Source organism: Drosophila rhopaloa, unplaced genomic scaffold, assembly GCF_018152115.1.
Source record: "Drosophila rhopaloa isolate 14029-0021.01 unplaced genomic scaffold, ASM1815211v1 contig_47, whole genome shotgun sequence".
NCBI classification, from domain to species: domain Eukaryota; kingdom Metazoa; phylum Arthropoda; class Insecta; order Diptera; family Drosophilidae; genus Drosophila; species Drosophila rhopaloa.
Window position 1 is genome coordinate 2,347,782 of NW_025335142.1, and position 26,497 is coordinate 2,374,278.

The 26,497-nt window shown below is 39.0% G+C and overlaps 1 protein-coding gene across 1 annotated transcript; it reads left to right on the forward strand.

Moving 5' to 3' along the window:
• Positions 1 to 25,968, forward strand: LOC108037603 (knirps-related protein). Its single transcript, XM_044461612.1, has 4 exons — positions 1 to 974; positions 3,565 to 3,637; positions 20,282 to 20,359; positions 23,177 to 25,968. Exons 2-4 carry the CDS (start codon positions 3,611 to 3,613, stop codon positions 25,007 to 25,009), a joined length of 1,938 nt encoding a protein of 645 aa, XP_044317547.1. The 5' UTR covers positions 1 to 974; positions 3,565 to 3,610; the 3' UTR covers positions 25,010 to 25,968.
• The last annotated feature ends 529 nt before the right edge of the window (positions 25,969 to 26,497 follow it).

A 26,497-nucleotide genomic window follows, 5' to 3' on the forward strand; every position in this document is an offset into this window, starting at 1 on the left:
TTGTTGTTGTTGCTACTTCTCTGGTAGCCGAAGTCTCAACTCAGTTTGCTACCGAGCGTTCGTCGGATGATATTGCAAAGCATCTGAGTCGCCGAGTCGCAGAGGTCTGAGCACTTTGCAGAACTGCTTAACATCAGTCTTTAGTGATAGCTCGCGCTTCTTGCTCGCACGCTCGATCGCACGTCGCCGTCGTCGTTGCGTCGTCTTACGTCCCAGGGGTTACGTTGTTTTGGCCGCCGCTAAAATCAGCAAATGCAAATTAAGCTGAAACAGGCACATAATTAAATGGAATAAATAAAAATAGTAATTCTCAAATAATACCTGAAGATCAGTCCACAAAAGTGTGCATCGGTTCACCATAAACAGCGGTAAAAAGCGGCATACGAAAGCGGAAAATAAAGAAATACAGGGCAAGCGCGCGTGCGCAGCCAGGAGTGCCCTTACACAAAGGTGTGGTCACTCTATAAAAAAACTTGCTGTTTTTTACAGAAATCATTCAAAAATCGCAAATAAAATTATATTCAAAATAAAACCTTAAAATAATGATATTAAAACCCACAATAAACAAAAACTTTTTATTTAAATAAAGAAATCATAATTATGAAAAATATACCTACTTGTGATATATACTACTGCTAAAAACAAAAACACAAACACACAGCAAAACCCAAAAGATATATGTCTAGATATATATTAAACATGCTTCACGCTCGCCTAAAGTTCTAAAAGTCAAGTGCGATTTGAGCAAAAACAGCAACAACTCTATACGCTCAAGTGACGTTTTATTGGCGCAAGGTGAACAGAAATAATAGCAAGCAGAACAAAAACAACAACGGAAAATACACGAAAATACACAAACCTTAAATGGAAAGTTCACAATGTTAGGAAAAGCAAACCTTAAGTGCGCAACAAAATAGAAACACTAAGCAAATAAATTGGATTAACTTGATCGGCTGATCAGCCAGTAAAAGCAGGTAAGTTCAAAGGTTCAAAAGGGCTACAGATATCGAAGAAACGGAACGAACATTTCAGAGTTTTTTCGAGACACATCCATCATGCGAACATTAAAACGGGGATAGAGATGGGGATCGGAGTTGGAGATGGGGAACATGTGAATTTCATTAACGAATAGAATTCATAAAACAAAAAAATCAAAAGGAAGATGGCGATGGCAGATAACGCTTGACAATCCGACTAACTGACGAACTGTCTGCGACTGTCGGGGTTTCGTATGATTTAATTATACAAACCATATACACACTCCCCTATATGACACTTATACGACAGTCCAGGGAAGCTATAGCCCAAGCTCTACAGTTTGGTGAGAAAGTTTTCTCTCGCCGCTTTGTTGACCAGTGCACTTTTTAGTGTGGCCATAAAACATGGCTAGATCAACAACAACAAAAGCAAGGGCAGGGCAAATAAACTTTACGACTATATAACAGAATCAATGTAAGTCAAGTGCGAGCGAGATGGCTGCCCAGATATAGTCGCCGCACATGTTTGCTTTATAATGCAAATAGCGTGTAAAGCTTTATTTGCCAGAATATTTGTTACAAAAATTCGAAAACCCTGGCAAGATCCATGGGAATGCCATTAACTGCGGCACTGAAAGAAATTATATTAGTTGACAATAAAATGATTAAGTGGAAAGTGCCAGAGTGTAAAGCTTTAGCTGTCTGGTCGACTAAGATCATAAAGTCAATCATGGGTAATGGCCAAAGAAACAGTCTTTGGAATACCAATATCAAGGAGTTATTTTAATAACAACTATTTTAAGAATTAAAACGTTTACGGATCTACGATGATTTAATCGATTTCAATTAATAAATGCTTATATTCTTAAACATTTGCCTCACAACTCACAGCAAATCTATTTCATTGCAATTTTTTGCAAGTGCATTTTGCCCTGACTCGCTTGCAGGCAAATGAAGAATCTAACTTGGATTGCTTTTGCATTTGTCGTAAATATTGACAGACCCCATATACTCGTACTTATGGCAAGTGCCTTGTAAGTTTGCTGTGTTCTACAAGTCGCAGAGTGTGCACTTATTCTAGTTAGCTAGGGCAATCTACTTCACAGCTTGGTTTTGCTCACAAGCCCAAGCCTTTTTCCTGACTTCATTTCTTAGTCCCAGAGCACTTGAAAAAAACTGATAAAAAATACGAAACTCGTCAATAAAAGCAAATGGTGAGAAGGCACATCCAACATTATAAATTTGTCGTAAAATTCTGACTGAATGAAATCCCTTTTATTTTCTGTTAGATAAATATTTGTATGTATTATATTTAGTTTTCAATTAATTTAGCTAAGAAAGCGGCAAAAAAATCCAATAAAACTGAATACCTTCTATCTTACATAGATATACCAACCCATATCATGTCTTAAATATATTGAAAACGACATGAGTGACTATTTTTTGTATTATTAAATGAAACATGCTAATTCAGTAAGGAATAGATTTCATAGTGGTGTCCCTTCTATCGTGGTCCTTTTTTTAAGTGTACCTGGACGGGTGACTGGCAAGAGTTGGCTGGGAAATTAACACATCAAGGTCGTGTGCTGACTTGAACATCCTTAAGGGGTCCGAGCCGGAAAAGCACAATCGCTGCGAAAGGAGAGCAGAGCGGGGACAAAGTGTGAAAGTATTTAGTACGAGCGCGTTAACAGCGTCAGCAAAACAAGCTTGCGAAATATCAAATGCAAATGTGGCAAGCAGGCCGCAAGACGGACGGCGAGCAGCAAACACCTGTTGTCAGTTAACATGCCACCTCGTTTCGGGGGGCGGAAGGCGGGGATCCGACCTGGCCGAGTCTTCTGCCCAGGAGTGGGTCTGAATGGAGGGTGACTCACGGCGCTACAGAGTCGTTCTGGGGGTTCTGCTGGTTCTTGGGGGTCTGCTTGTTCTGGCTGATGTGAGGCAGCTGATTGTCTTCGCCGGTCGTTTTTAGGTGCAGCTAAGCAGCTCACTTCCCCAGCATTTGCATCGCAATAAATATCGATATTATTATGGGTATTATTATTATTGTTATTAGCTGGCAGCGTTCACTTGGCTAAATGTCAGAACGCCAAGCTGATTTGGAGCGAATCTTCAATCAGTTTAAGGCAAGACCTCGATTAAATGTGTGCGGCTCAAATAACAGCTAAGAAAAATTATGGTGATTTCAGAAAGACATTTTTTTGTGAAAATGTTGTACTAGCTTTACTACATAAGAGCATGAAAACTTCATTTTACCAATGTTCCTAAATAGGGGAATTATTCAACTTGTGCTTTGACTAGCGAATGCAGATTAAATTAAGCGATATTTTATAATAAAGGCCACCAAATAAAATACTTATCCACTGGTCACAGTATTATATAAATTTAAAATATCTAGACTAGGCCACTGCCTTAAGAGATTGCAGACAAACAATACTTATCAATTAGCTTTTCAATATATGATGATTGAATAAATGATTATATGATACCATTCAATTTTATAAAATGTAATACTGACAAAAATAAAAATTATTTTGTAATTACAACTATGAAATTAATAAAGTATCCCAATTTTTTCTTGCAGATTCTCCGTTTGAGCACATTGAGTTCAGCAATACCAGATTACCATAATGATGAATCAGGATAATCCGTATGCGGTAAGCATTTCACATATATCGACTTTATTGTATGGTAGCTTTATTCAAAAAATTTGAGTCAAATAAACAATAACATACACAGAAATATAAAAATAAATATTTTACGAGCTAAATATTGATCAAAGCCATAAAAAGTTTATGACATTAATAATTTCATATGCGACAAGAGAGCAAGACAATTTGTGCGTTGAAAATCTGGCAGCATTGATAAGATATGTACGATATGGCCCCAAAGGCATCAGCAAATCAAAGCGCTTCCGCATTTTCGAATTTGGGCGCAAAATGTATTTATGAATTATGGGGTTTGGGGCATGCATAATTGGCCAAAAACAATAAAAGCGACAGAAAGAGCGACGAAAATTGTTAGTAGCCTAAACCAGTTTACACAAAAATCTGGCTAACAACGGCGAAAATATTTAAATGATGTCATAATTTTAATAGGAGAAAAAAACTCATAATAATCATAATACAAATACGAACTACGTCGAGTATTTCCAGCATACACGATTCACCTGCTTGTCTTTTGTCTTGAGGCCCGGCTTGAAATTAATGCAGATCAATTAGTTAATGCTAAGCGAATTGCGTCGTCTCTCGAGCAATCCACATGCATAATTTAAGGCTTATTGTCTAGGAGGGCAGCTCGAAAAATATGGGCAAGAGAGAGAAGGCGAAGAAAACACCTAAGTTGCTGCTAACATGGCACTAAATGTCAATATTTGAATATTAAATTTTATTTAAGTGCGTTTTTTATGATTTTAAGCTGATTTTCGTTTAGTCGATCAGTCGAATGCCGGCACCGAAGATCCACAGAAGAAGGCTGGCTAAGTCGAGAGCCAGCCAAAAACATAAACCAAGTCGAAGATCTCACAGCCAAAAGAGGCGGTCCCGTCCTAGTGTTAATTAGTTGAAATGTGAGACGATAAACTAAATGTTTGATTAAAATGAAGGCAACAACAGCGGCTCGAATTTGGGCCACTTTTGAAAACGATGTCTTCGAGCGGCAAGTTGGTAGCGTTAGCTAATAAATTTATGAATATGAAACGATCTGGGAACGGGTGGGAAATTCCACTGAACGAGACTTGGGGATCTGAAAATAATTTCTTGGCCACATTCTTGGCGTACGTATGGAATAAGACTTAAACGCATATCCAATTTCACATATGAAAATATATCGGAGCGAATATTAAGAAACCATATACATAAATTTAAACCAATGTTTTTATAATTTGCAAAGACTCTAAAATAACCAAACGCAAAAAGTATCTGCTATATGAATAGCAATAATTATTTATGCATATTAGAAACTAATAAAAATAAACTCCAATATTTAATAATCCTAATATAACGACGTATCAAGTTACTATGGATGATGAAGATAAAAAATAGCTTGAAATAATGAAGTTTGAATTTAATTAAATCACTTTATAAAACTAAATTGGAGACAGCTACTTGTATTTGTTCGGTAGTTTTTGCATGAGTGCTTATTTTTGTATGAACTGATCAAATATATCCACAGTACATTTATATTTTCTAGGGCATTTTCATTAGTTTGCAAGCATGCAAGTCCTATAAAAAATCCACAAAATATTTTCTCCTAATGAAATCTTTAAGCTCGATACACTATTAGAAAGATACACAAATCTGCATTAGCTGGCCATAAATGTTCGAGGATTTTAATGTTCTTGCAACGTCTCCATATTGCCACGACCTTCGATACAATCACGCCTCCAAAATCCCGTTGATGACACGACGCTACGGAAAAAGAAAACTAATTTCCAGGGGGGGGGCTGTTGCGAGGCGGGGCCGGTCGAAAATGCATTACAATGTTATGATGTATGTGCGAGAAGCTCACTTGACTCCGGGACCGAAACTCGGTTCCCATCCTCCAGCCTCCAGTCTCCAGTCTCCATCTGCAGCTTCAGTTTTGGGGCACACGCATCTGGGGGCTTTGGCAAATCTTTTCTATTTGCATTGGCAGCAGATGAAGAGGCTGCTGCCACCGCTGCTTCTTCGGACGCTGACCATTTTGGTCATAAACATTTGCGTAATGGATTTTTTTCATATTTTTGTGTGTGTCGTTCTCCTTTGCGGCTGCCAGCGGGCAAACACACAAAGTAAATTAATTACGAGCCATGCCAAAGTGCATATTTCCACGTTGGAGAATTCTTTCAACGGCAGCGCAGAAGGCGGGAGAAAAATTAGTTATAAATGCCCAAAACTAAATAAGAAAAACAGAAGCAGCAGGCAAATTAGCAAAGGCCCAAAATCTTACACACACCGAAATGTAATTACTGCACTTACCCGGACGCTTGTGGCTTTGTTGCGATTTTTCTGTGGTCGGAAAAAGCAGCCAGCTGAAGAAGAGGAGAGGAGCGGACAACAAGCTCAGTGGCTTCATGTGTAGGCAATTTTTCACATGCGTAGCCAGTTTGGATGCGAAAAACCAAAGCGAACACGGTTTGAGGACGATGAGATGAGAAGCTGTAAAAGTTGTCCGGCGTCGGCATCTCCTTCTCCTACTTGTTTTACCACCGCATCCTCGTCTTCCTCGCCTGTCGGTTGTTTTTCGGCGTGTGTATGTACATGTTGCGGTTGATAACTCAATTAGAATGTTAAATTTATGTTCGCAACAAGAAATTAACTTGCAATTAGAAAATGCCTGACTTGCAGCGCAAAACGTAACGAAACGAAAGACTTAGGACACGAACTTGATAGGCAGGAGTCGATGGGTTGAAAGGGGACGGCAAAATACTCTCTCAAAAATCAACTTTATTAAGATTAATGAAATTTAAATTATTGCAGAATAATTTAGTAAAGACATTCCTTACATTAAAGTAAATTAAAATACTGAAATTATAAAACATAAACAAATATCGATTTAATTGCTGTCGTTTTAAAATTTATGGTTTACAATTACAATTTATTTTATATATCAGTGACCATACTTATATTATTATCATTTTAAAAAAATATAAAAAACAATCTATCTGAACGTTTTAATTTCCTAAAACGATGCTAAATCTTAAAAAAAAATAATAAAAACTTAAAACATTCTGGTAAATAAGAATTATAGCGGGTATAAGGACTTATTTTGCTTTCTGCACCGAGTCCTTTAGTTTTCCAACATTATTTATTTTACATTTTGCATATACACTTACGTCTAATCAAAATATTGAAGTACCCTGCTGCAGCAATTATGCCAGTCACAAAATAAATTGAAACAATTTAGCAAACGAAACTAAAGTCAGACACATGGATTCGTATAATTGCCAGACCAAGTTGTAGGGCAACATAAAGGAGGAACAGAGAGACTAGACCAAGGCTTTAGACAAGTCTATTGCCATGGTTTTTGGCCGAAAACTAATGATGATGATGCACTGCACGCATTTGCACTATTTATAATTCGTGAGCAGACGAGGAGAAGGCGGAGGATTGAGTGCCAAAAGATCAATGATCAATCCTGGACTTGATGACTCTACTAGAAGGCCCGTGAGGAGCCTTAGAATCGGAATGAGTTGGCTGGCAGACAACTTCATTTGTTTGCAGATACATTTCACTGGGATGGAACAGATGGCTTCATGTGGCTGAGCCTTTTGGTACAACTTTGATTTGGTGGGCCGTACATGTGTAATCAGTTTTCGGAGCGATTTTCTCCCGCAGCCGCCGCTCGATGATTAATGAGCGAAATTAGCCAGTCCAAAGCCCCTAAGCCATGTGAGGGAACATTGCACATTGCATTCTGCCAGCCAGCAGAAAAGTTCTGCAAAGTTCGTTAGGCTCTTGCCAAATGACTTAGGCAGCGAACTTGAACGAACTACACACAATTACACCGATCTTAAAACTGAACTTCCTCCCGAAAAGCGAAAAAGAAAAAATCATTTGAGGGGAAAAAAACAAGAGAACCGAAATTGATGCTGACTTTGGCTTCCACCGTATGCATCATGTCATTATATCCGCTAACACAGCCAACTGGATAACCTTGACAAAAATCCTACAGCTGAATGCATTAGTAGTCCAAAAACAGAGAAAAAATAGTAAATAGTAGAAGCAGCAACTGGCAGAAACTAACGACTTGCAAATGCGGCCGGCACCAAACAAAACGCTATTAAACTTCTATTATTTAAGTACTACATTGTGCACTGATACTGAAAGCGAAAACGAAGAAGATCGTCGGTCAGCCGACGATAATGAGACCCCAAAGACTCCGAGTTTCTGAGTTTCCGAGACTCTGACTCTACGTAGCTAACAGAGCAGAAATCCCAAAGCGACCGAGTACTGTTTGCAAAATTATGCAATATTATGTAATTATACAGACAATCAACAAGTGGGAGGGCCGGCCAGCCAGCAATCAAAAGGCAAGGGGCTGCCTGCTTTTATTGCTCACTCCACGCCGATCGCGAAGAAGGCTGAGGTGCCTGGAAATGTGAAAAAATGTGGAAATGATTGGGGAGCATTATTTTCAAATTAGCGCGTGGCTTAAAGATAAGTTGGGGCAGGGTTGCCCTCCCCTTTTCCGCCCGCCTCTCCACAAGACATCCAACCAACTTCAAGTACTTTATGCCTCATGGTTCCCACAAAATATGGTACAACACTGTAATGCTCTTTCTTATAGAGGGTCTTTTGCAATATGAATAAATATTAAAAAGGACGTTCTACCCATTTGTTCTTTTTAGAAAAAGGCTAGTTTTGGTGTCGAAGAATTAAGCAAATTAATAGAATAATATAATATACAAATGTTATGTTCAAACACTATAGAAAATCTTCTGAGCCATATTAAAAATATTTGGAATACAATCAAAAAATATTTAAACTATCAATGCATAGTTTATTCCACTAACAAATATTATTTTAAATTAATTTATTCCTTTACAAATTTTTGACATCTTCAAGTTATCTATTTAAAAACTTTGATTAACATGAATTTTTGTTTGGTTAAAAAAGACAAAGACACTAAAATACACATAATTTCTTTGATCACTTTATTATTTATAATAATTCTTGAATAACTAAGTTCTTAAATTGTTTTATCTTTAATTATTCTACTCTTATTAAAGAAATTTTAGGACCCATATATTTTCATTAAGGTCCTAGTTGTTTCCACAGATGAAGACAGAATCAATAAGAGTATTCCCCCATCGCCCCAATCGACTTTGGCTTCTTTCCCGTTTTGCTTTTGCTTTCGTTTTCAAGTTCAACACTTTGCCACCGCACAGAAACTGTTCCAACTGGTTGCCCCGCCACTTTATTACGCTGATAAGTTGGCGCCTAATAACGATAGTGGATCGGGGCAGCCAGCAAGGTGGTGCGGGGCCCTTTCCTCAAAGAAGCGTAACAAAATTGTTATAATTTTCGGTTTGTAATCCATAATAAAATATAATGGCAGTGGCAGAGGCAGAGTTTTTTTCCCGCTGTGGTTTATCTTTCATTTGGCTTAAGGTCAAGGTTGTGCATCGTTTATTGGAGTCAAGTTGGCGTGGTTAAGCGAGCGAGCGCACCGCATAATGAGCTGCCAAATTGTTAGAATTGTTTTCGAGTCAAGGCATTACACATTAAGCCAAGACCCAATCATGAAATTAACAGAAACCCCCGCCGCCACCAACGACCTCTGCACGATTGTGAGCAAAACAAAAACTAAACAATTTAGCTCGGCAAATTGAATTAAATTTATATAAATTGCATATACTATAGGCAAATAGATACACATATATCGAAGATCATTGCATGCCCGCATGTCCGCTTACATTAGATCTGAGCTTGAATCTCCGGGCTCAGCTTCAGTTTCGATTTCAGTGGCGCAGCGAGCAAATTGTGCCCATTGTTGTATTAGCTGTTTATTTTAAAGCGCACTCGGCTACTAATAACAAATGCCTTTGTTATTGTTATATCTATGCCATTTTGCACACACGTGATGATGATTCCCCCTCCTATGCGGAATCGGCGGGGGAAGCTGGCATTGAGACGAGATTGGGCAGAAGTCGAAAAGTAAATATCAACAATGCCAGTCCAATGATCATTTTTTGCCCAAATCCCTGACTCTTCTGTTATTTTTGATTCCCATCAGTCAACGCAAACCGCAAGTTAATTCAATTTTAATTCACCGCCTTTTTAATAGTTTTATGGAAAGTGAAACCCAATTTTTGAATGGGCTGGCTATGGGAATAACTTGATTCAATAAAAAGGGAAACTTATTCTCGCAGTCAGTTTCAAAGGAAAAGATAGAGACAAAACATGGTTTAATTTTTCTTACTTTCTTGTTAGTGAATAAAATCGAATGACTTAAGCAAACAACTTTTTTTAAGATGATTATTATAAATTTAATTTGGTTATATATTTCCGTCACTTTTTTAAGGTCGAATTTCTAATTATTCTTGTTTTTCCCTAATTTAAAAAAATTAAAAAATGACAAGCAAAAAAATCATTAAAATTAACACCCAAAATGTTTTTATTTATTTTCCAAAAATTTTCTTTCCTATCCTAAAAACTCCCTACAATTTCTCCTCAACGATGACACACAAAACAAAAGACATCGGCCAGAAACCTTTTTCATAAATCACCCGAGTAATTTTTCTACCAAACACTTCTCAACTTAGCTAACTTTTTGGTGAAATGGTTCCCATAGTGCACTTCTGGCCCCAACCCCAAAAAACAGTCAACCACATAGCACAGGCACAAATTGCTCGTTTCGCAAAAACACAACAGCAGCAGCAACAAAAATAGCAACAACAGGCAGCTGAGGCCACAACAAGTACAAGCTTTTCACTGTGCACTGCTCTTATTTAATTGACTTTTGACTCCCCCGAAATCCACGGGAACAACAACAACTGCAGCATCGGGCCAAGAAAATCAAAGAGGGGGAGAAAAACTACTGAGTCAAAGCTTACTCAGATAACAACGAGACAACAAACAAATAAATCGCATACAAAGAAATAGAAGCTTGAGCCAACAGAAAAAAAGGGGGAAAGACCACAAAAACAAACAAAAACGGCAAGGAAAAAATAAAGAAAGAATTGTTGGCTGTGCAAGTGCAAATAAAACGAAAGAAAAAAGGAAAACGACCAAGAGACGCGGACACATTTACTTATCGCGCCTCTTTTCAACAAGAAACGGTGGCAACTCTGGCACAGCCGAAGCCAGCAACAAAACACATGCAAAATTACCCGGTGGGTTGCCATGGCAGGCGGATCGAGCCGAAAACTCGCAAAACATCTGAATGCTGCACTGAGAGACATTTTAAATATGTCATTGTAACATTGCATAACATTAATTGGCATTGTCGAACATACTCGTAGGTTTATAAGACGCAAATGGATTGCACTATAAAGCCATTAATTTGGCATTAATTAAATATACCTTTCTTTCTTCAACACATTTACATTAAATTCAAAGATTTCTTACCATTAAATATATAGGCTTAGATGGCTAGTTATTCAAAAGGCTATAACCACATTTCTGTTATTTCTAAATGCCTTTTACTTTTTTACTACGAATTAAAGTTCCACTTGAACATTCTTATTATTTTATAAAGCTTAAATATTTTTTCTGATCACTATATATTGATTAATTTTGTTATTTTCGTTGTTTTTCATTGGCTTATAAAATTTAAAATGGTTGGTTGTGAAATTAATTAGTATGGAAACCTTAAATGTTCGCTTTAAATGATCATATTCATTATTTTATTTAGTATTTTCAATTTTTGTAATAAATAATAATAATAATAATTCATATTTATTCTATTTAGTTTTCTTCGTCTCCAATAAAACATTAACGGAAAATATATTGTTTACTATCTGATGAAAATATAAATCTACTTTAACGACTTTGGTTTATTATACTTATGGTATCGTCATGCTTAACATAGAGAAGCCAGCTTGTAATGCTCTTTCTATTAAAGTAAATATTATAATGAACAATGTATATTATAAAATAGAAGGGATAAAGTTTTCTCTCAGTGCCATCTTTGACCAACTTCTGCTTCTGCCTGCGCCTGCGCCTTTTGCCGGCTTCTAATGATCCAATTCCCACGAGCCGCGACGCCGATGACACTGGCTGCAAGGTAAAGGAGCAGCAGGCAGCAGGCAGCTGGTGCAGACAACCAACCACGACGACAAAGAGGAGCTTCCAATGCAAAGGCCGGAGAAAAAAATAAGAAATAGAAGGTGGAGGTTCGCCTCTTGGCTCCTCGCCTGTTTAAACAACTTTCAAAGTTAATAGTCTGCCCGGCGTCGAGACGCTTTGGCCGAAAAGCCAACCACACCACGGCAACATACCAAGCCGGCCCGAAGCCGAACCACCAAGCCACCAAGCCACCGAGCCACCAAGCCAGCAGGAGTCTCGGGCCTCTGCCATGAATCATTTTTCTTGCAGGCAAAGAAAGCGGCTGCTGCCACCGCCTAAAATCCACCTCCACTCTCCACCCGCTGCATCTGCTGCTTGGTGGGCTGGTGTAAATGTTTTGCAAGTTGGCTGTTATAATTTTGTTCGGCTTTTATGGCCCCACCACACACAGGGAGAGAGATGGCCGAAAGGAGGGCAGTGGGTGCGGAGGCGGCTGTGGGGAGAATGGTGGTCGACGTCAGATCTGGCGTATACGTAATGTGAAAATGTCTACTAATTAAAATGGAATTTGATTTTGAGGATTTCTTGGCTCCTGCAGCGGTCAAAAAGCGTGGGAAGAATTTCACCCAAGTGACAGACGATTTGATTTCGAGGGAAAGAGACCGACGGAGGATTGATTGCATCTGAATTTTACTACCATATCACATTTATTTTAAAGAAAATAAAAACGTTTACTGAAAATACATTGCTATAACGTTTGACTATGCAGCGGACTTTCAGTAATTGTGTAGAAATATTTATTAAGACTATTAAATAATACAATTTAATAAACAAATGTACATCTAGACTTACCTTTAAAGATATACACCTGAAAAACACCTGATTGGGTTGGGGCTGAAACCGAAAAAATCTAAATCTTTTGAATTATTGAATACATAAATTCATAATTTTACCAACTCTTTTCCTTGACTGTTATTCGTCTATAAGAAATTTCGAATTCCAACTGGCCGTGTCCAAGCCAACTTGAGATTTCAAGGCCAGCTTTTGCCTACAGGTAGCTGACAATTTTCAGACAACCAAGTCGGCAATCTATCCATCCAAGCATTCATCCGTTCAGCCATTCATGGTGCAATCCATTCATTTTGTCGCATCCTCTATTTGTCTGAATTGTCTGCTTGCCATGCTGAGCATAAGATTTATTTCCAAAGTTTTATCTGCACTTGTTTTTTTCGTGGGCCCCTCCGTTTGATTCGCATACGTCAAGTCGAGTCATTGGCATCTGGTGCAGTTCAAATGCTCATTGAATCGAGCAGCCAGCTTTTTATGCCAAATCATGGATAGTAAAAATCAGAAAAAGCAAATTAAAATGAAATTTTCCAAGCGCTTACTAATTTGTTAGCCAACTTTTGTGGCCTTTGTGGGATTTTGTTGGCTGTGATTAATTTGGTTGAGCATTTCACCTGCGGCAGCGGCTGTCAGTTGCCCCCACCGATATGAATACACTCGGAGAAAAAGCTCGGGCAAATACAAGTTTCTACGGGCAAACACAAGCACAGAGATATGGCTAATATATGTATGGAGCCAATTCCGTAAAGACGCGCACGCCGAAATGTCAAGTCAAACACTTGTAAGCAACAATTGGCACAAGTTTGTTAGTTTGCCGTTGCCTCGCTTTTGCCTGAGCTAACATTTAAAATTGTAACAAATGCCACAGCGATCGGTGAACGTGTGGCTGGCAGCCAACAACGAAGCAACAACAACTGCCTCAGCAACAACACCGAAGGCAACAATATCGGGGAACTGCTACAACACTGAGCAGAGCATTTGAGTCTCGGAAACAGAAGAAAACCTCGCACATTTTGCACGCATTTGCATAACAAGAAAAATGACTAAGAGATGCCAAAGCGATACGGAAAAAGTGAATACACTAACTGGGGATCGGTTCTATTTTTAAGGTGATTGCAAATGGAAATTTGTAAAATGAAAGAGTACAAAAAATTTGTACAAAAATTACCAAAATAAAGCTTTTGGCATTATATTGATTCTTATTAATTCCATTTTTTATCACCTAAAACACCCAGATTTTAGGCAATGGTTCAGAAAATTAAAAAATAAATAGAAAGTAAATTTTAAAAAAATTAAAATATAATATACTTATTGTACAATAAGGAGGACGTAAGCCTAATAGAATATTTTCATGGTGGCATTTTTATTAAATTTATATTGAGTATTCTAACACGTGAACCCATTTCATATGCATACATTGTGAGAATTTCTATTCCACGGTACCAAAATTGCTGTGCAAATATTTCCATTTCCAATTTCAGCATTGCAAATTGCACTTAAAGTTCTCAGGAAAATGAGTGCCCTCGCTTCCCCCGGTCAGCCCAGCTCTCCCACTTGACGTTTTCCTGTCAATTTTTCAGCATAATTTGTACTATTTTTGTCGGAAGATTTCAAATTTTAAACGGAAATTGCACAAACACTTGGCACATGGGCGCTGAAAGCAGCTCTCGTCGGAGACAGAGAAAGAGTAAACAGGGACGCCAGGAGAATACAATTTAAATTTCACATGAGCTCATAAAAATAGTTACAAATTAATTATAATGACAAACAGAGACGAGACCGAGACCAGAAACGAAGGGGAAAGGTGGGGAGGGGAGTGAAGGGGCGGTACGGGCATTATAAATCCAAACGTTTCCTGCTTGACAGCTTGAAGAGCTTCAGAGCTGCAACAGTAACAGAAACAGACGGCAGCGATGATGCTTCAAGTTGCAAACCCTGCTAAGCACTTTTCATCATCGCGATAATTATCATCAGCGGCATGATCATCATGGCTCATAATTATAGTGTTTGGTTGTTATGTAGCTTAAGACAGCAACAACGACGACAGCGGCGGCGACAACGACAACAATTAGCTAAGTACGAAAATCAAAACCAAAGACTTAGGCAACGAACTCGCCCCGCCAAGCAGGCGAAAAATGATGATGGATTGACTTTCCAGGGGTGTTGAGACCCAAAAAACGACGAAAGAAAAGAAATACAGGGGGAGTAACTGTGTGAAAAGCAAAGGCAGAAAATAAGGGCGTTTTCATTGTCCATTCAGTAATTGTCAAACAAAACATGCATCAATCATCATATCAAATTTGGTTGAAGGGATATATTTGAAAGAATAAAATGATAAGTTTTATTGGCTATAATAAGGACAAATTTAGATAAGTTCCAATTTAAGTCTTTTAAGCAACTTTGACAAAAGAAATGAAAAATCAAAAGAAATGAAAACAATGGGATAATATGGATGTTATGTATACGCAGTAATTGCCAAACACGGAATAAATCAATCACCAAATTAAATTAACTTTTAAGCTTGAAACATACCGGTAAAAAATCGCTTTGCGAAAAAATCTGAAATATTGGCTAGAAAAAATTCTCACTGGCCAAACTATAACAACTGCGAATAATTTCCTCACGCAACAGACAATCGCAGAAACAAACTGAAAGATTTCCTATGATTGATCACTCCCCTGAGGGCCTTCGAAGGGCTGGCCCCCGAAAATGTGTGTAAAATTTGTTGTGCGTTATTTTTTTGACAAATTGCCTAAGCATAAAGGCCGCGTGACTAAGCAAAGAGGAGTGCTGGTGCTGGGTCAGGAAAAGCGAAAGAAATGCGTGTGTGCAGCTGACTCTCCACCGCCTCAAGTATTTGTAATGCGGCAGAAAAAAGGAGAAGAAAGAAATGAAAGCCAGAAAAAACATATCAAACATGCGATATAACCATTTTGACAAATTTCGCTGCTCTTCTGCAGATCGACTGGGGAATAAACGAGTTTGCATCGCCGACATGACTCATCTGATTGGCTGGGGTTGGAATAGATGCTGCGACTAGAGCGGTCTTCTATTTACTTTGCAGCTGCCTTCAGAAGTTGATCGGACTAGTTTGCAATAGGAAAGTGTAATCGATTTAGATTAATGCGAATAAAAGTCATTGTTTGAGCCCTGTGGGAGTGTATGCATTTACCCCATAAATATTTTATTAAATTGAATTATAAACGAATTCAATTAAATCAAGACTTGTTAGGCACATCTCTTAGCATATTAATTCGATTTAAATAGCACCATCTCTGTGAAATCTTTAAAGGGGTAAATTGGTTTTAGTTATATTATCAATAAAAATTCAAGGAACACCTGATGTAACTCCTATTAAGAATTGACCATAAAAAGTGCGTCTTGTTGCCGGAGGTATTTTCATAACATTGGATGCAAACAAGCGAAACCCCATGGCTAGTACTCATAAAAAATTACTATTAAATATCGAGCTTATGCTAAGGTGTTCTTTTAATATCTTCTAATGAGTGGCAATATACAGATCCATAAAATTCTATTCTAGTGCTTTAGAAATGAGAATATTAATAGAAAAGCCAGCTGCACTCGCCTTTTGCTAGTTGCCAGATATTTTCCCACTACTGTTAAAGTCTGAATAGGTGCAGTCTTGAGCTAATCGCACCGAGCAGACCGCATTTGTTTATACATTTTTTATCCGCTCATCACTGACAACAGGCAACACCAACACACACGACGCCACAAACGACCGTCTTCAGTGTCGACGAGTCATGAATGTTTATAACGCAAAATCTAAAAAAGCGAAAAAGGCGAAAAAAAGTTAAAAACTAGAACAATTTGCCGCAGCGCACAATGAACAAAGCGAGGCAATTGCTTTGTGTGCATGATTTCATTTTAATTAAATTATGTTTTTGCCTCTAGCCTGCGCTTTTTTATAATTGCATGCGAACCATGTTGGGCAGGGGCGGGGGGGGGGGATCCGATCTGCGCACTGGATGTGCAAATTTGAATTAGTATTAGTACATGCCAGCCAAGGTCAGGCAATTATCATAATTTTTTTGCCTGCCAAAAAGAAGCGAGGGAAGCAAAATGAAAATAAGCAGAAACTAAAGCCGAGCTTGGACTTGGTCTTAATGGCACTTAGCTCTTAACAGCTTCAGGCGAGGCAAGCCGAGCTCAAAACTGGAGTAAACGTGCCTTAAATGAATTTTAATAATTTTATATTTTTTTTTTGCGGTCGCTTCTTTTATTTGCCAAGCTTAATAAGCCATATAACAAAGCATCTTATTATTATATATATAACTTTTTTCATTGCATCATCGTGGCATGAAAAATTATAAATTCTACTTGCTATTTTTGCTGCGCGTTAAGGTTAACAACCAAACAACATCAAACAACAAACAGAACAGCAATCGCCATAATTAATCACACACAAAATCAACAGCATCCACTATTGTGGATGATGACTGGTGGAGTTTTTGCAGGTATTTATTTTTTCTGGCGTCTATTTGTCTTGGATCAACTTGTTGCACTTCTGAGGAACTGGGGGAATTTTATTTTTGGAAAATATACCAACTAATTAAAATAAATTGACATTGTGCATTCGAAAAATCTCATCAATATTCGTATCCCATCAATAACCTGCGCACAGACAAATATTTTGTTAGTCGCGCAAAAAAACAAATTGCTTGACAAAGAAAAAGGTTATTAATATTATGTGTATTTAGTTAAAATCTTTCAGACGATGCTGTTGTTTTTGCCGGCACATTTGTCGCTCTTTTATCTAATTTATAACACTTTCACTTAATATCCCAGCTAATTGTGCCTTTAAATGTTATGGGGCAGCGTTGTTTTACGCAAATTACGCAATATACTACAAACGTATTTTCGCTGTGAACAAAGATATTAAAACGGGTTTGAGTTCAGAGGGTTGATTAAGGAGAATACAATAATCACGAAAGCAGAATTAATAATCAGTTCTTCTAGGTAATTGTGTTAATAAAAAGATTTCAAGTGAAACTATCTATGTAATTTGATTCTACACTCAGAGTTAGGTATCGATAAAACACTTTTTATAATTAATGCCCAATAAAAAATTATACCTAATAACGAAACGATATAAAATTACAATTGTAAAGGAGTAATATTCTCGTAATAAATAAAATATATTATAAAAATGTTGAAAAATGATTAAACTGCCCTCTAAGGCTTCAGGCTAATTATACAATTTTATTTTCAGCTTTTTTTATTAGGCAAATAAAAATGAACTCACAAATCAAAAAGGGGCACTTGGCTTAAATTCAAGAGTGACAGCAAACAAATGACTTAGGAAGACATAGTAAGAACATTAGTTCTGGGCTTGTTAAACCATAGAAATGCTTTGCCATAACTTCGATTCCCCCAATACAACTTTATCCCAGAGCCTTGGTAAGAATGTGTCGCTTGTCTGTTGTAAAATAAATGTTTATGGCTTTTTAATATTGCACATTGTCTGCATAAATTTCACGGCGAAGCTCATCTGCAACGTGTTTGGGCCTTCCTCTCTCTTTCTGGCTGGCAGTGATTTAAAATCAAACTAAATCTGCTGCCAATCCGCAGGTTGTTGAAACTTGAAACTCATAATTTTTAATTTATTTTATGTGATTTTTATTTGTCGATTAATCCCAGGCAGGCCGGCAGGCAGCGACGACCAGACCCGACGACGCTTTATGAAACCTAAACGTAGGAAATTTATTTCCAGCCCAAGTCGAGGGGGCCCAGACCCAAACTCGGGCCAAAACTCACCTCCAACTCAACACATAACACGAAATCAGATTAGCATGTTTTACAGTCAAACAAGGCACCTACAATAACAACAACCGCTGGAAAAATAAGGAACGCAGACCTGAACGAACTAAGCCAATTGGCATGGTATTCTTATAAGACCCCCTCCTCGGGGATTTGCTTATTGGACGGTCGATCCAGGAGAAGCGAATAAAAAAAGTGAATGTGTTGAGTGCTTTCTCCTACTTTGTAATGTGCCAAATTGTTTGTGGCCTGCAAGAGTTATGGCCGAGAATCGCCCGTCGGGCAATTGGTGCTATAAAACATAACAAAAGCCTTCGGAAAAGGTGGCCAACTTTTGGCTCGAGGATGAGTCTGATATGGACTGCGGTTGGGCCATTGGCTACTAGTTGGGCAGTCAATTTCCAGTTAGTTTGATATATTTGAAGGCATTTCAATTGGCCTGGGCTCAAAGCATTAATTTGAATGAATAGGAACTCATTTTATTACATGTACGTAAAATAAAATATCAACGATAACATTTTGTTGGCTAGAAATATCTGTTTCAAAACCATTTGTCATGTTCCCATTAGAAGACAGTCCTATACCCATTTATCCGATAAGATATCACTATTGGAAACGTATATTAGTACAAACCGTTTCCAGTAAGAATCATTTTCTTTTCTAAGAACTGCCAAAATGTTTAAGTTGTGTAATAAAGTTGTATTATAAAATGCCTATATAAACAACAGTGAAATTTGGTCGATTTTTCAGTTCAAAACTTGAAAGAGCTTTTTATAAGTAATGGCTTTAATTAACAGTTTCTTATTAAACAAAAAAACCCTTTAAATGTTCGCTAAAAGCATATTATTTTGATTTTATTATTATAAACATGTTTTATTAAGTTTTTTGTAAACTGCCAAAAAACATCAAAAAGTCTCCCACGATCACTTTTCCATGAAACCCACCTCCCACTCCTTGCCACATTTTCCCCTCCTTGCATGTGCGCGTGTCATCTGAGTTTTTGCTCCAGTTCCAGCTACAAGTGGCAATAAGAAAAACGCAACTCTGTCTGATCCCCAGCCCCATTTTCAACCTGACTATGGAAAACAAGGGGAACCCAAAAAGCCAACTCCTGGCCGGGCACCCAAACAACAATTGATGGCAATTTGTTGATAAACATTTCGCTCGCAATAAATAAACAAATATTCCCTCAGCTACAAGTTGCGCCTATTTGCGAGGGGGCGAAAAAGGGGAAGGTACAGAGTTTGCCATATAAATGCAAATGCTGCTTGTTTGCTCAGAGTGTGTGTGTGTGCTCTGAGGCAATTTTTCATTTGATTCCATCTTCATATTTTATTATGGGCCCCAGAAGAGGCAATTGGCCATTTACACAGGAAATAAATAGGGTTATTTGGGCTTATATAATACAATACCGACATAAAAACATACCCTTTTTAACATATGTTTGAATCGTAACCTATGGCATATAAAAATATAATTACTTATCAATGAATATCATGCTTATCTTGACGTAAGAAAAATTAAATGCGTCCTAAAATTTCTTCCTGTGTAGGGAGTTCATGGTCGGGCTTTGTTGGCCATTTGTTGGGGGCTCCTTTGGGCCCGTTTCCCATTTCCATTTGTCGTCGTTCGTTTTTCGCTTTTCGTTTTAAGCCGTGCTCTTTTTCTTTCGTTGATACCAATTTCGCGATATGACAAACTATGTTTGCATTTTAATTTTTAATGCGTGTGAATTTCGCTGGCGGCTGGTTTTCCAATTCTCTTTGGGGTACTCGAAACGAGATGGAGAGCTCCAGATGCTCGTGTCATGATTTGCTGTTGCTTTTAATTGAAATTTTATGAATTTATTGCCTCAGTTTCAGTGAGGTGGGTGGGGAGTTGGGTGCCGAGGGAGTTAGAAATCCCCCCAAAAAGTGTACAATCCCATTCTCAAGTCTTCTGTTCTGTTCGTTCCCATTGCAGATGAATCAGACGTGCAAGGTGTGTGGAGAGCCGGCGGCTGGATTCCATTTCGGAGCCTTCACATGCGAGGGCTGCAAGGTGAGTTCGATGTTCGAATTAATTTGAATTTGATTTGGTGGACGCAGCGATTTTATCTAGCCTGGAATATCTAATAGTCCTTACCGTGGGTACTCGATACAATAACACTTGCCAAAGAAGCTTTTTCAAGTCTTAATAATCGAAAAAATCTCTTATAAAAGAAGGCTCTAAGTAAAACTTCATATAGTGTCAGTTTTAGCATAGAGTCAAATTCTAAGTATATGTTATTCAAATGTATACCAAGTAAAGCTTGATAATAAAAAGTGTCATTTAATCACATTGATGTCAAAACAGTTTGCTATTGATTTCCATTTTAGTAATATTACGTAAGTGCAAGAAATTTTAAAATTTTACATATATATGAGCGTTTTCATTAAAAGCGAGGCTTTTTAAGTAACAAACATTTTTAATGTGGTGATGGACTGTAGCATTTAAGTTGGGCCAGTTATAATTTCTTCGCATTTTGGACACAACGTTACCGTAGCAACAAACACTTTTAAACTTTGCATTCCTTTTACCTTAAAGTCGTTCGTATCAATCGATTCAATCGATTTCAATAAATCGAATTCGCCGCCTTCGTGATGCAAACACTAAGCAGAAAAAGTTATGAGGCCATTCTCTGCGAAACTGGAATGTTGAGTTCATCATAAAGGAGGGGGAGTAGCAGCAACAAATGGATGCCCCAGGCTAAGGTCAAAGTTAAACAAAGCGCCCCACAAATAATTGATTTAAATACGAATACTCCTTTAATGGTGGGATGATCATTTTTTGTTCGTTCCGTTTCGTTTCTTCGCCGACTCGATTCGAGTTCAGTCGAGGGATTTGATTTTGTTATTTATTTATTTTTTTGTTTGATTTTTTCGTTGTCGTTTTTCTTTTATTTTTGCCCACGCCAAGGAGAAAAGGTCAACTAACGTACAATTTGTGGGTCAGCGTTATTTGATTTGTGCTTGGGCCTCGTTCGCAATGGCGTGGGCCTCGCTTGGCTAATTTAACGCCCACAAGAAGACACAAAAAAAAGAGTAAAGAGGCCCAAGAAAAAACAAACAAACAAAAGTGAATCTGCCTTGATGCACAAAATTGCTTGTAAATAGTCGTCCGTCCGTCTGCCGTTTTGCTTCTTGAAACGAAACTGAAAACAGAAAACTGAAGACGATGAAGACGAAGAAGAACGGGCCTGAAATCCTCCGTTTCCATTTCCATTTCCGACCCAGTAATCTTGATGCCCAATTAACCTTAAAAGTGGATTTTCGCATTGTTTCTGCTTCTTTTGCTGTTTTTGTTTCTGTCTCGGTTCAATTTTGCGCTTCGTCGTCAGCATCTCAGCACCGGTGTTTCTTCCATTCAAAAGCTCCACCTACGATCAGAAAACGACGGCAACCAACTTGAATACTGACAAACAGGCAGAGAGTAAGCCAGTTACACTTGGCCAAAACTATACGTCAGATTTGGAAAAATAAGTTCTTTGAAACAAAAAGAGTAAAATGTTCTTTCTGAATGGTAATACATTATTTCTTTATTAAAAAAAAATTTAATCAAAATTAATGTATAGGCTGTCAAAACCTAGATGTTATTAAATTTATACTCTTCATTGTGAAGGATAGAAAATAATGATTAAAAGCATGAAAGAAATTGTTTATATTTTTTAACTAAGTAGTCAGAAGTACTGTCTATGAAATATTTTTTAATTTAAATTTCCCTTTAACTATCAATCTTCAGACTCTTCAACCAAATCTAGTAGACTTAGCGATCGGAAAAGTGTAAGCCCTCGAAAACTGAATGGAAAAGTAACAAAAAATGTGACACGCTTTTCCGAGTGTATTCATTCAGTCAGTCATTTAGGCAGTCTGTCCCTTTTGGTTGATTGCAAAGCCAGGCAGGCGGGCAGGCCGTGAAGCGTTGGTGATTTACTGCCAACATTGCAACTTGGCATAAGTGTTGCACAGCCATAACCTTTGCAACATGCGGCAGCGGCAGCAACAGCAGCAGCAGCAGCAACATGTTGCCGTCTGTCCGGGGCTTTTTGTTTCTTTCTCAGCTTTTGGCTCTCAGCTTTTCATGGCTCCTCCGCATTGAATTAAATTGTTTGTTTGCTTTGTTGCAATTGATTGTGGTGCCCCAGCCAACGGTTAATGCCGGAGGTGTAGGTGGTTGCCGCTTGTGCATGTCGATTTGCTTTATTTCTTTTTTTTTCGCGGCTCTCCGCTTTTTTGGCAGAGCGTTTAAAGAGGTCTGGGTCTCAGCTGCCCCGCCAGCCGATGAATCATCACAAAAATATAATGAGATATTATTGTCGAGCATTGAAAGCGTTTTATTGAATGACATCATGGACTGTGATGAAAGAAGTTTCTGAAGAAGCTCGATTTGGTTGAGGTTGAAGAAGAAAGATCTGGAGTGGTTTAAGTCTGAAATACACTTCATAATTGTAATTCACTATGCAAGTCTGAATAAAAGGCAAAAAGCAATTATATTTTATGTATCTACTAAGATAACATCACAAACAGTTATTTAGGAGATTAACATTAACTAAAATATTGTCTAATTTATACTTGGTCTTAATTTTTGGAAAATTAATTATGTTTATGTATTTAAGTTTTTTTAGCCATGACTTTTTATCATTAGCTACCTCATTTGAAGAATATTAATTATATGGCTAAGTAAAAATTCGGATAATTTATTTGTATTAATACATGTACATAGAAGAAGCTTAAGTTTAAACGAAGCTTTTATATGTATAATTGGTCCTGAAAAGTTTTATTTTTGACTACCTAAATTATAATCGAAAGATTAAATATTATTTTTCTCTTCCAATTTCAGTCCTTCTTCGGTCGGTCGTACAACAATCTGTCGTCGATATCGGACTGCAAGAACAACGGCGAGTGCATCATCAACAAGAAGAACCGCACCGCCTGCAAGGCGTGTCGCCTGAAGAAGTGCCTCATGGTGGGCATGTCGAAGAGTGGATCCCGCTATGGTCGCCGCTCCAACTGGTTCAAGATCCACTGCCTGCTGCAGGAGCAGCAGCAACAGGCGGTGGCAGCGATGGCGGCGCACCACAACAGCCAACAGGCGGGTGGAGGGGGTTCCGGTGGCTCGGGCGGTGGGGGAGGTATGCCCAACGGGGTCAAGGGCATGTCGGGAGTGCCCCCGTCCTCGGCTGCGGCAGCCGCCCTGGGAATGCTGGGTCATCCGGGTGGCTATCCGGGACTCTATGCCGTCGCCAATGCCGGTGGCTCGGTGCGGAGCAAGGAGGAGCTGATGATGCTGGGATTGGAGAGCAGCGGGGAATACGGATCGCATAAGCATCCGGTGGTAGCCTCACCCTCGGTGAGTTCCCCGGACTCCCACAACTCTGACAGTTCCGTGGAGGTGAGTTCGGTGCGGGGAAATCCCCTGCTCCATTTGGGCGGAAAATCCAGTTCGGGAGGATCTTCGAGCGGTGCCGATGGCAGTCAGTCGGGCGGAGGGGGAGTGGTGCCCGGCAGACCACCACAGATGCGCAAGGACTTGTCGCCATTCCTGCCGCTACCTTTCACAGGACTCACTTCCATGCCCGTAATGCCCCCACCTGCATTTCTGCCGCCCTCGCACCTGCTCTTTCCCGGCTACCATCCCGCCTTGTACTCGCACCACCAGGGTCTGCTGAAACCCACGCCGGAGCAACAACAAGCGGCGGTGGCTGCGGCGGCAGTGCAGCATCTCTTCAATTCGAGCGGAGCAGCCCAGCGATTTGCCCCTGGCAATTCACCATTTGCCAACCACCAGCAGCACCACAAGGAAGAAGAGCAACCCGCACCACCCAGAAGTCCAAGTAACCACGCCAACAATAACCACCTTCTCACAAACGGTGGTGCAGCCGATGAGCTAACCAAACGTTTCTATTTGGATGCAGTGCTCAAATCGCAACAGCAAAGTCCACCGCCGACAACAAAACTACCGCCACACTCCAAGCAGGATTATTCAATTTCAGCTCTGGTCACACCGAATTCGGAGAGTGGCCGGGAAAGAGTGAAAAGCCGGCAGAGTAATGGCCAAAACGAAGAAGATGACGAGGCGAGGGTGGAGGAAATACTAGACAATGCTGTAGATGATGAAGAAGAGGAGGATCTGGTGGTCTCCATGACGCCTCCTCACTCACCCGCTCAACAGGAAGCGGAAACCCCAGCCGCAGAGGATCCAAATCCCAGTCCCGGTCAAGATAATCCCATTGATCTGAGCATGAAAACCACGGGAAGTTCGCTAAGCAGCAAGAGTAGTAGCCCTGAAATCGAAACAGAGCCCGAGATTACCAGCGATCTAGAGAAAAACGATACAGAGGACGATGATGATGGTGAGGATCTGAAAGTAACGCCTGAAGAGGAGATTTCCGATGAAGAGGAGGGGGCACGGGAGGAGGAGGACAACAGCACCACGGAGACAGTGAAGACCAGCATTGAGAAGACCCACAACAACAACAACAGTATCAGCAACAACAATAACAATAATAATAACAACAATAGTATCCTAAGCGATAGCGAGGCCAGTGAAACGATCAAAAGGAAACTAGACGAACTCATAGAAGCCTCCAGTGAGAATGGCAAACGTCTGAGGCTGGAAGCCCCCGTTAAGGTGGCCATCTCGAATGCCTTGGATCTGACCACTAAGGTCTGAACACATTTTCCAAATGACAGTTATCAGCCACCGGAGATCGATTGAGGCAATAGAAAATTGGCCCCCCGCTAAGACACCACCAAAAACACAAAGTAAACAAACAAATACAAAATATGCGAAACAATAAACGCATGTGAGTTATATAAATAATACGAAACATGAAATGGACTCTTTGGGGGCAGAAAAGTTTGACTCTGATTAACAAGCGCTAAATACGAGTTCGTGCCGTTTTGGTTAGATGTTATCACATCGTTTAAAACAACTAACCAAATTGCCAAAATATGCAAAAGTCGAGCGGCCCCCGATGAGGTATTTGCATATTGGGACCGAAAAGTATAACACAAATGTTATCTTTTTGATAATTTATGCAGTGAATTATAAACAAATTTCTCGGTCGTCTACAAAGCGGCAAGAATACAAGTTCAGAAACCTAAAGTTAACACAAAAATAAATAAAAGAAAAGCTAAACAAATGATAAAAGAGAAGAAACTGTAGCAAAATATGCAAAAAGGGCAGCTTATCTGTATCGTGTATGCATAATATCGTAGTGGAATTTGTAATCTTTAAGTTTCGTTTTCTTCTAAGCTATAAACCATATAAAAAGCTTAATATTAAATGACTAGCTACTACTTAGACATTTCCAATCCCCCAAGAGTATTTGTTAGTTTAAAAAACATTAATCGTTCTATAGAAACACCGCTGGTAGACAAATTTCGCGTAAGCCTACTCGTTTTGAGGTTCCCTCGAGTTATTAGTCACAATTAGCAAATTTTAAATGTACGAATATCCATGAATGTAAATGTAAAGCAAAGCGCACAAAGTTGTATAGCAAATAGCATAAATTATTAGTATTAATGTTGCATAAGTATTTTTCCTTTTCGTGTGATGATTTGGTATGCAAATCGGCCGAAATGATGATCAAGAAAATTATTATTGCTGTCACCACAAATAAATACAAATAAATATTTAGATGAACAAGAGTTTCTTTTATTGATTGGGCTTGGTCTTGCTCTCGCTTGGAGCACCACGATCTACGAGATCGCCGGAGAAAGCTGATTTCTCAGACTCCTGCGGCGCTGCTTTAGCCGATGGCAATCAATAAAAAGTATCTGCTGGATAAATGTGTCGCATAAAATGTATCTCCTTGCGGCGGCGGACACAGCGGCTTAATTAGAAATTATCCCATCGCCGTGGAGCCGGAGCTCTTAACCTCCTTAACCTCTTTCACACAACCTGCGATTCCCACCATTGCGAAAAAGAACTCCGAGCGATGTGCATACCAGCAGCCAATCAATCCGAAATCTATTTCAATCAATCTTTGCGTAATTGTAAATACTTTCAGCATAGCTCCTCTTTCTTCACCGAACGGTCGGCAAAAAGTCAGACGGCCGACTGACAGACGGTAAAGTCGACAGCAAATGGCGCGAAAATTATAGCAAAATGCTAGACTTTGGGACCTGGATTCGTTTCTATTTATTTCACACTTGA

What these genes read in the sequence shown, in the direction of transcription:
- LOC108037603 (XM_044461612.1), top strand. Translation starts at nt 3,611, where the DNA reads ATGATGAATCAGGATAATCCGTATGCG. An exon ending in ATCAGGATAATCCGTATGCG is followed by an intron (nt 3,638 to 20,281) that starts GTAAGCATTTCA and finishes TTCCCATTGCAG; the next exon opens with ATGAATCAGACGTGCAAGGT. An exon ending in TCACATGCGAGGGCTGCAAG is followed by an intron (nt 20,360 to 23,176) that starts GTGAGTTCGATG and finishes TTCCAATTTCAG; the next exon opens with TCCTTCTTCGGTCGGTCGTA.